This window comes from Nannobrachium achirus, assembly GCF_963921795.1.
Source record: "Nannobrachium achirus genome assembly, chromosome: 15".
NCBI classification, from domain to species: domain Eukaryota; kingdom Metazoa; phylum Chordata; class Actinopteri; order Myctophiformes; family Myctophidae; genus Nannobrachium; species Nannobrachium achirus.
In genome coordinates, this window is record NC_137822.1 from 12850464 (window position 1) to 12861955 (window position 11492).

At 43.6% G+C, this 11492-nt stretch overlaps 1 protein-coding gene and 1 long non-coding RNA gene across 2 annotated transcripts; one reads left to right on the forward strand and one right to left on the reverse strand.

Annotated features, from left to right (window-relative positions):
- Positions 1-1152: 1152 nt before the first annotated feature.
- On the reverse strand, positions 1153-8132 carry LOC308298877. Its single transcript, XR_013962739.1, has 4 exons — positions 8032-8132; positions 5762-5814; positions 5120-5169; positions 1153-4053 (listed from the first exon to the last, which is right to left on the reverse strand). It is a non-coding gene; the product is annotated as an uncharacterized lncRNA (long non-coding RNA).
- A 2490-nt stretch (positions 8133-10622) lies between these two features.
- LOC308299385 (myosin light chain 4) lies at positions 10623-11234 on the forward strand (the record flags this gene model as incomplete). The annotated part of the gene is made up of 1 exon (XM_080743160.1): positions 10623-11234. One exon carries the CDS (start codon positions 10623-10625, stop codon positions 11232-11234), a length of 612 nt encoding a protein of 203 aa, XP_080599286.1.
- Positions 11235-11492: the final 258 nt, after the last annotated feature.

An 11492-nucleotide genomic window follows, 5' to 3' on the forward strand; every position in this document is an offset into this window, starting at 1 on the left:
TCTCAGAAGTAATGTTGGAGAACCCAGACCGCTGCCTGTTGGGCAGAATAGTTACAATCTATGTCCAGTTGTGCAATACCCGTTGTATACCCATATGTGTTCTGTGTCCAGGCCAGGCTGTGATGTCATCTCCAAATTGGTGACACTGTTTAGTATCAGTGGTCAGCATGCAGACGGACGGTCAGACAGCGGACAGACACGTCATGACAGGATTGACGGAAATCCCCATGACCCATTAGTTCATTTTGGTTTCATCATGATGACATAATAATTGAAACCCCAATAGACCCACACAACGTCAGAAGTTACCCTAGAAACAATTAATCGTACAATAACAGTCTGGTTACCCTGTGCCAACCAGCAATGGGCTAGTGGTGTTTATGCTTTAGGCCTGTTCGTGCACTTGCATACTCGGACAACTGCATGGCTCGGATATACAGTATATGGAAAGTATGTGTAATGTGGTGATATGAGATTGGATATGAACTTGGATGTTGGACATGGTTGTGTAAGACTGCCTATGATGCATATGAGCTTATATCTTTGGTGTGGTAATAATTATGCAGATTCAGAAATGTCACATTTTCTTGGGTTTTAAAGGCATTATAATAAATAAAGTACCAGACTGTTCTATATTTGCCCATGTAATCGTTCCCCATTACACAAATCATGGACTATGCTTTGTGTTCAGAAGTGACAATTCTCAACTGATAATTTCAACAACATAAAAGTCTAAAGTGAGTCAACTGTTAAATACACACAATTTCCAATTTGAAGTGAACAGATAATGTACGGCCACACTGTCACATGTACAATGGAATGCATATAGAAAGAAGACAGATGGTGTCTGAAAATGGATCTTTGCCCCTATACAGTAGTTAACTATATAAAAACTAGGCTATATGAGAAATAGTGCATTGAGTAGATCAAAAACAGCTATAGAAACAGACATGAAAGGAAACCATTTGCATTCAATTCAATTCAATTTTATTAAAGTGTCAAATCATAACAAGTTATCGCAAGACACAGGGGGGTGGAGGGGGATGTACAGTACACGCACACACACACGAGATCTGCATGTGCGGTGCGCGTGTGGAGGATGCACACGCACACGCACACGCACACACACACACACACACACACACACACACACACACACACACACACACACACACACACACACACACACACACATGTTGATTAGCATTAGATGGGATTTTGCCTCTCAGACCCAAAAGCAGGTCTACATGCTCACAACGCCTCGCAACGCGAGGCAATGTGAGCATGTAGATCGTCTATTTTAACAATAGAAACTGCGCTATACAAAATGTAATGCCTCAACTCTTAGTGCTCGTCATGCGGTTAAAATGTGATTAACTGGCAGTTAAAATTAGATTGTTTTGGGGGTCACGGCCTGAAAAGGTTGAGAACCACTGACATAGGTGATAACAGGTAAAGGTAGACTTCTTGTAATTGATGTCCATAAGGGTCCATTTGGTTTCATTTCACACTCTCAAGAGTTAAAGAAGCTCTAAAAGGGTCCATTTGGTTACCAACTCTCCATCATTTAGCTGGGACCACCTGGAACTCCCTCACGGACCACTGGTTGAAAAACACTGCTCTATCCCAATCTGAACATTTCCTTAGTGAAAAAACAAAACAAAAAAACAAAACATATACATCATCACTAATGTCGAGTACAACTGCTGTTCTAAATGCTGAAACTACCTGGTACAACTGCTAGTTTAAATCCTCTTTGGGATTGAAGTAGAGACGTCATGACTGGCATCACCACTGGCGATGCCAATGACATCACCAGGAACACTGTTCTCTCATTGCCTGTTAATGATGACCTTTGCCAGAGATGCTGGTCCCTGATTCAAACAAGAGAGGACACCGTCATGCATACCCAAGAGGGTGTCAGGCACATTCGCCTAAAACGTATTCGCCTAAACGCATTTGGTCCATTCGCCTGGCACTTTCGCCGTGGATGAGAGAGTTTTCACCCACCCTTTCTAGACGATTCACGCATTTACGCACACAGCTGCAAGAATACATTTAACAAGTGCATGTCATCTCGATCTACATGCTCACATTGCAAGGTGTTGTGAGCATGTAGATCTGCTATTTTCACAATAGAACCGTGTTATACAAAATGTAATGCCTCAACTTTTAGTGCTTGTCAGGGTGGGGGGTCCCCAGTTACCGTAAATATGCACTGCACCTGCATAGGGCATAACTGAGATAAGAGCCATGCAAATGCTTCACATTCTTCCGTATGAAAAGCATATAATTCCCATAGGTAGGCTACGTATCAATTAATTATTTGGACGCACCTGATTCCAATAGCTCTAATCTGTATTGATGTGATTACTATATAGAGCACATAGCCTTGAGTAATGGTCACCATTTGACAGGAACACCTGTGACAGTCACTATAATATTTAAATGACAAAGGGATAATATGCAAACATGTACAGTCTGACAGCAGAATTGATTAGAGCTATGGAATCAGGTGCATCCAAATAATTAATTAATTGATATGTGCACTGCGCAAATAGGTCATGAGTCATGACGTCCCGATATACATCATAGCATTTGATTTGGAAGACTATCATAGGCCTACTGCTAGTATGCTTTATGGTGAAGAAGGTTTGTAAAAAGGATATGCAGCAAAATTGTTCTGGTGAGAGGCGTGCAGATCCTCCCGCAAGCATAAACTTTCCGTGTCTGGTTTTGGTCAGTGCGCTCTCCTCTGCTCTGTGCCAAATTCTGACTGTCTGCACCTGTCTGTCTGTCTGTACCTGTCTGTCTGTCTGTCTGTACCTGTCTGTCTGTCTGTCTGCCCACAGCGTGGCAGCCCGGCCAGTGCGCTGCATAGCGTGTCATAAAAGACACACAACTTAACTTTAACATTTTAAGCCAGGCAAAATGGATAAAAAAAATGGACCCTTGAACATTTAGGCGAAATGGCTCTTCAACGGCGGTGAAAAGACTCTCCTCCGCGGCGAAAGTGCCAGGCAAAAGGACCAAATGTGTTGAGGCAAATACGTTTTAGGCGAATGGGCTGGTGACCCCCCCAGAGGACACACATCGCAGTACTTGTGTGCTCTCTTGCACAAATAAATATGAATGAAGGTATACAGATATGGTAGTCATGATAGTCCAAGCATGTCATTTCACCCAGCAGTCCATGGCCATTAGGAGCATACATGGCAGTATCCACATAGAACCTCACCCGTCGCTGCATACTGTTGTGCTCCGAGATGAGGTCCTATAAAGGTGCCGCAGCGATGGCCCGGACCGCCTCCACATCGAGTTGGAAAACACTCAAAACTAAATTTTATCCAAAAAGTAAAGGTAGTTCAGAGCTCCCAGACTGTGGTTTCCCATCCCAGGGTACATAAAACATGAACCACGGCATAAAACAACCGATTAAATCGTTAGTTTTGTAATGTTTTCCCATTCAACCGGAACTACTGTACTGTAGTCTCGCGTAGCCAGGGAGCATTTGCAAATCGCGTTAGGCAACAGTCTGGCCAAGCGAGACCACGCCAGGGGCTTTTCTGAATTTAATGACACTAAATAAGCGTGGTGCATGTTTTATGTACCGTGGGATGGAAAACCACAGTCTGGGAGCTGGGAACTACCTTTACTTTTTGGATACAATTTTGTTACGAGTGTTTTCCAACTCAACGTGGTGGCAGTCCGGGCCAGTGCTGGGGTACCTTTATAGGACCTCATCTCGGAGCACAACAGTATGCAGCGACGGGTGAGGTTCTATATGGGGCTAACATGGCAGCTGCCAATCATGTCTTTCCATCATAAGTTGTAACCCCCCCCAACAACCATTCCGTGGGCATATCCACTCTCAGTCCAATCTTGCATTGCCGTCCAGTGTAGAAGTGCTCTCCATAGCATTACTGATCCCAGGGGCCTGAAATCCACCCGGACACAAAGCACGAGAACCTCAAGCAGCAGTCAGTTGTCCAGGTGAGTCGAAGTCACTTCATCCCACACGTCCATGTCAATGATGTTGCAGGGCAAGCGTTCCTGTAAGTACACAAGTATTACAAAAACGCACATTATACACAGTATATGTGTATGTGTAATATATACTGTATACACACACACACACACACACACACACACACAGAGCTGGGATCGGCCCGATCGACCCGAATCGACGTCTGAGCATTAATCATTAAAATGCGTCCGACCCGTGCCGAGGCCCGAACCTTATGTTTCCAGCGCTTTTTCGCCTCATTTCTTTTTCTTTGAGGAAGCCACTGATTTACACTCACTAGCAAACTTGTTCTAATGTGCAGCACATTCAGCGTGCCTGCATTTTACCCTTAATATGAATATTAATCGACAATGTGGCTTTTGAAAGTGTTTAAATAGTAGGCTACGTTGATAATTAAATAATACAAATAATAACGTGCGCTAAACAGGACGTCTGACACAGTGACTGCTGCAGGTTTCTGCGCCTGGAAAATAGCAGATCTACAAGCTCACAACGAGTTGCGGATGCGAGGCGTTGTGAGCTTGTAGATCAGACAGTTTTGTCACGGAACACACCGGGATGAAGTATAAAAGCCAGGATTTACTTGAGTGATGTGATGTGTGTTGAACGGACAAGGCTGGCACAGTGCACTGCGACTGCACACAACAGCGCAGAAAAATAAACATCCAATGCAAGGGACAGGAGTGGGAACACAAGCTAGGAGCTCCATTCAGCGGCACGCCATTTCCAATCAAACTACAAAAACGTGTTTACCTCAGCATGGGACTTTGTCGTCGGGCTTGTCGGGCCCCGCGGGTTTTCGGTCGGGTATCCCAGCTCTAACATACACACACGCACGCGCACGCACGCATACACGCGCACGCGCGCACACACACACACACACACACACACACACACACACACACACACACACACACACACACACACACACACACACACACACACACACACACACACACACACACACACACACACACACACACACACACACACACACACACACAGAGAGAGCGAGAGCGAGAGACAGAGAGAGAGAGAGAGAGAGAGAGAGACAGACAGACACAGACAGAGAGGGTCCTATATTTCTTTTACCTGATTTGTCCTTTCCTTACAAGAGAAGACCTGGGAACCTTTCTTGACACCTTAAAAGATGAAATGAAAGATCATTAAGCCACGATGCTTTGTAATATCTGCACAATTCTATAAAATCTATAAATTATCCAAATCTCTGTCTGTGTTTATGCCAGTAGCCAATCAGGGGGGCTTTTATTCCCAAAGCTTCATCAGAGAGGGGCAAAGAGTGGTTTTCCATGATTGGTCAAACTTCATGTGACATCATAATGTCTTACAATGACAATGTTGGGTAATGTTGTAAGTACAGGACAAGCACAAGCACAGGATAAATGCCTAGCTGTGGACATGGCGAACGTAGGTCGCAGATTAGTATGTGAACGGTCACAGCTTGTCAGTATGTATGTATTAGTGTCTCTGTCACAGACAGAATGGGTTTGCCACTCTGACATCAGGCTCTCGCTTCACTGTGATGTCACACTAACAGAATCCCCTTTATGCCCATGGAGTGTCATCAATATTAAGCCCATATCTAACAGGACTAGGCCACATCGGCCACATACGGCCAAGACAGATGGCCAAGACAGCCCATATCTGTGTGGCTGGTTCTACAGACAGGTATCTCCATGTATGGGCATAAAATCTGGAGTGAAGAAGACCTACGAAGGTAGTGTCAGGAACATCGTTGGGAGGAACAGGTGTCTCACTGCAACCAACTGGATGGGGGAAAAAAAGAAGAAAAGAAAACACTCATCAACATTTACGCTCTCCTCACTGGCCTTCCGGCATGTGCACTTAAGCCTCTGAAAATATCTAGAATGTCGCAGCATGATTGATCTTCAACCAGCCAAAATGTTCAGGTCTGCCCGCACAGAGTACAAAACACTGATGCTGGCCTACCAAGCAACCAAAGTTATGGCACCCCATACCTTCAAAGCGTGATCCAACCTTACAACCCCTCTCGCTTACTCAGATAATCAGTCAGTCAATCAATCAATCAATCAATCAATCAATCAATCAATCAATCAATCAATCAATCAATAAATATATGAACTTTATTGTCACAACACAATTACAGGTAACAGTGAGGTGAAACTCTTGTTTATGCAGGCTCTGCCACTCTGACATCATGCTCTGGCTTCACTGTGATGTCACACTAACAGAATCCCTTTATGCCCATATATGGAGTTCCCTGATGTCATCAATATTAAGCTCATATCTAACAGGACTTCATATGGGAATGCCATATATGGAGGCCACATACCACACTAACAGAATCCATATATGGCCAAGACAGCTGTCCAAGACAGCCCATATCTGTGTGGCTGGTTCTACAGACAGGGATCTCCATGTATGGTCATAAGACCATACATGCATGGTCAAATGTCATAGACATCAAATGACGAATAACTGAGTAAGCATGTCTGGGCTCTCACAGCATATCTCCATATACAGTACATGGATCTCCATATAGTCCAGTAAAAATAAAGCTGAGGTTGGAAAAAATTGTGTTATTTAGTTTTTCAACTGATTCTGACAGGAAATTAGGTCTACTAGCCAGGATAAAAAATCTACCATAATCTGCTCACTGGAAATACCCACAGTGGCCAAATCAAGTTGGGCTCCCATCGACTTTCTATACAGGAGGAAAATACCCTGAAAAAAAATCTGCTTTAAGTAGGATGTGAGGGGTCTAACTAGGGGTTTGTCATGATGCTGAATCCATTGCAATCACTAAACCATCATTTTCTGGGGCCATTTTTAGCCCAAGGAATGTTTTTTGTGCAAAACAAATGCTTGCAATGAATTCAGCATCATGACAAACCCCTAGTTAGACCCCTCATATCCTACTTAAAGCAGATTTTTTTCTGGGTATTTTCCTCCTGTATAGAAAGTCGATGGGAGCCCAACTTGATTTGGCCACTGTGGGTATTTGCAGTGGGCAGATTATGGTAGATTTTTTATCCTGGCTAGTAGACCTAATTTCCTGTCAGAATCAGTTGAGAAACTAAATAACACATTTTTTTCCAACCTGAGTGGATTTTTTTCCTAGAATTACTAGACTAATATATGGGTACAAGGGGAAAATAGTTTCATGACACTACAAATCATTGGTACAAGGCCAACTAAAAGGAGACCTTAGTAAGCTTTTTGGTTTAATTACACAGGAACCACTTTATGTAGCTCACATAACATTGAAAGACAGACAGAACACAGTACTTGGCATAATAGAATGCAAAGTGATGTAGCTTTCAGGTTTCTATCCATTTTCTTAATTGATGAGAATACATCAATGAAATATTATCATGAGCAAATGTTCCAGTGGCCACCAATGGACCATTACAGTTCTATAACTAAACAATATAAGAACTGTCTGATGTTCCCCATTTTCAACTGTTTTTATTTGACTTGCTTTGGCAGTGTAAAAAACGTATGTTTTCTCATGCCAATAAAGCTCCTTTGAATTGAATTGATATTCAGAAGCCCTGTAGCAAACAGCACAGGGTAGATAATTATGATAGCCCCTTTAATAATGCCCTATGCAAAGTACTGTGTTCTACTAGAAGGTCTCGCACCCTCCCCCCCCCCCAGTTCACACCTCGACAACTGTTTAACAAAGAAACTAACTATTTGCATATCAATAGACCTGTATAGCGACATTCGCGACCCCCCAAACATTGAATCACCACTGCACCACTTCTATCTGCCTGTCTTTCAATGTTATATGAGATACATAAAGTGGTTCCTGTGCAAATAAGCCAAAACGCTTACTAGGAACTCCTTTTAGTTGACCTTGTGCCAGTATGAAATTGTAGCAATCATAACATGTTAACAATAACGCCATTGACCTTGTTCTATTGTGGTGAAGATTTCACAACTAAACGTGTTTACTTTAATACATGCAGACACTCATAGATAGAAAGGCTACATACCTCAGTCATTCACATAGAGTTATGAGAAGTAGGTAATTCATGGTAATTCCTCGCGTCTGTGAAGTGAACAACATCAACAATGACCACAACCTAACGCTTAGCCTTCTGTAGTGTGAAAAACTTGCTGCCAAGTGACTATTAGCCAATCACAACGAAAACTTTCGGGAAAGACCCGCCCTTACCTGCCTCTGATTGGCCTACCAAATGTCCGTCTCAGACCCGTACTGCAGTAGCGTCAGTTCAGAAAAAGCTAAGGTATGGCAACATGACTGATTTTTTCCCTGTTTCTACGGTTTCTTGGGCTGGATATGGCAGCCTGGAACGGTTTTTCAAGTGCAGCTAAACTTGGCATGTTAGTAGCCTAAATGTGCCTTGTTAAAGTTTTTGTAAAATGTAGTAGGCCTAGTTATTTTACTGTAATTTAACAACATCCTAATACAGATAGACAAAGAGACATTCATGGATTTATATTTAAAGGTAACTTTTATTGTCCCCCCTGCTTGGACCCAGGGTATGGCAGCTGCATACCCCTGCCATACCCAATTGACGCCCCTGCCGTACTGGTCCGTCTCTGTCAATCATGCGGAAGTAATGTGACGTGACGTCACGGGTTGGAAACGTTAAATAAAGGTCTCGTTCTCAGAGAATACAAAACTATTAAATACAAAACTAGGATGGAAATGCTCACAAATATTTACAGGTTTTTGTGTGTGCTGGCGTGTGGTTTGGTGCATTTTAAACAAGCTGTTTAGCGCACGTTTTGGATTTCTACCCTCCAAAGCTGACGTCAGCACCAAGAAGTTGCTGATAAATTCGCTGAGTGCGCATGCGTGGGCGGGCAGAGACGGCGCGGTCTGCCGTCTTAGATCTCAATGAATGTCTATGAGTGGACCCTGGAAGGCAGTTATTGCTGTCGCTGGCGGCCAGAGAAGGCAACCACTGCCTGCACCGGCTTCTGACTAATAGTAGCTCCGTGACGTCCCCGGTATGAGACTGTGTTGACGACTCCATATTCAACAATGAAGGATTGAGGGGTCTGGCATGGCTAACAGAGGAAAGTAAATGCGATCATGCCATGGCAGGCTTTGGCCACTCTCAACCCTGATGATAAATTGCATTGTGTTTGTAAAATGAAAGTACCCTTGATAGATTAGAATTATGTCAGAGTACGGCACATCCTATGGTGTACATACCCTCACTTGCACAAATGAAATTGATTTTTCTTTGATTAATTTATCATCTTTCGATATAGTAAGGGCATTACTGCAGTCATGTGTGCAAAGCCAAGGGCCATATCACATATTTATAGGGTAGACATGTCTACTACAGTAGGCCTATATATATTTATCATTATATTTTAACCATGAAAAAGTAGAAATATACAGACAGATGCTCGTACACACACACACACACACACACACACACACGCGCGCGCGCACACACACACACACACACACACACACACACACACACACACACACACACACACACACACACACACACACACACACACACACACGCATGCATGCGCACACACACATGCACGCACACACACACGCAAGCACATGCACACACACAGACCATTATATTCTCCATCCACAAATGTTTCAATTAACATTCACCGAAAATAGCAGATCTCAGAACTGAGCTTGTAGATCAGCTATTTTCGGCAGAGATAGAGCGAAAACAGGTGTGAGTGTAAGTCACACCGAACCAGTCACACAGCTTAACATTCTTAAGCCCTTTCAACCTGGCATCACTATTTTTGAGCATGTGGGCGAAGATAGCCGATATACAAATATTTGAGAACTTAAGTTGCTAGTTACTTTGCAGATTTAAATTATTACAAAGCACACAATGACTGATAAAACAATGATGTATTATTATGGGATAAGCTACAGCAGCACATAAAGTAATTAAAATCAACCCAAGTGTATTACCTGCAACCTTAAAATGATGAACACCTTAATGCTTTATTACTATTCTCCAATATTAGGCAATTTTGCATAATGAGCACTTTTAAGTAGATCTTTATGCCAATATTGTTGTGCTTTCACTCAAGTAAAATTCTTTCTACATCGTCTTTTACTTAGATATATGAGCACTTCTTCTTGGCCACTAGTCAAAATAACGGCACCGACTAAAAGTCTGTTCAAAGTGATTTTCTTGAAAGCAGTTGATTCACAGATTTTCTGTATTCAATAGACAAAGCTATTTGTGTCAGTCTCTCTCATGCACTGATGCATTGGCTGTGCCCTGACCCCTTTGTCCATCAGTGCGACAGACAGAACATTTTTGAACTAATGCAGTCGGACTCTCGCTAATGACAGTAATAGCCCTGTCGGCAAGATGATAGCAGCTGAGAACAATACCTCATGGTGACATCACCGAGAGCAGGTTCTATTTCAGGTTTCTTCCTTTTATAGTAAGCCTCTAGACATGTTTATCTGTTTCCATCTCCCCTCCCCTAACTAACTACATATAAAAGCTTAAGTACAGGCCATGGTGATTTGTGCTTATAGGAATCACCTCCGTTCCCTCCTGTCTCTCAGTCACTCCTCGGCAGGTTCGCCTTGGGATCCCCACGCAACATGCCCCCCAAAAAGGTTGAACCCAAAAAACCAGAGCCCAAAAAACCAGAGCCTAAGAAGGATGCAGTGGCTCCTGCTGCTAAGCCAGCGCCAACCCCAGAGCCTGAGCCTGAGGTCCCCAAAGAGCCCGACTTTGACCCCAAGAACATCACTATCGAGTACACTGCTGACCAGATTGAGGAATTTAAGGAGGCCTTTACTCTGTTCGACCGCACGCCAACCGGGGAAATGAAGATCACATTCGCCCAGTGCGGGGACGTGATGCGGGCTCTGGGCCAGAACCCCACCAACGCAGACGTGCTGAAAGTGCTGGGCAAGCCAAGGCCGGAGGAAATGAACTCAAAGCTGGTGGATTTTGAGACCTTCTTGCCCATGCTGCAGCATATCTCCCGTGCCAAGGACCAAGGCAACTTTGAAGACTTTGTGGAGGGGCTCAGGGTCTTTGACAAGGAGGGCAACGGCACCATCATGGGGGCTGAGTTGCGTCACGTATTGGCCACCCTGGGGGAGAGGATGACGGAGGACGAGGTGGACAGGTTGATGGCTGGACAGGAGGATGCCAACGGCTGTATCAACTATACCTCCTTCGTCAAGCACATCCTCTCTGGGTAAATTGGACGTTTGACCAGAGGGACGGATTCTTTATTCTATGCGCTCCTCTTTTTTTTTTCCTTTAGAGGTGAGCGTCTCTCCCGCAACCAAATCATCTGCGTTAATTTTAGTTACGAATGGATGAATTGACTCTGAGGATTTTGTACATTGTAAAAACGTTGACACATGACAGGACAGGGAAAGCATGTAAATCATAAGACCTGAGTGTTTCCCTTGCAAGAACAATGTGCATTGGAAATTAAATGGCAATGAGAACAT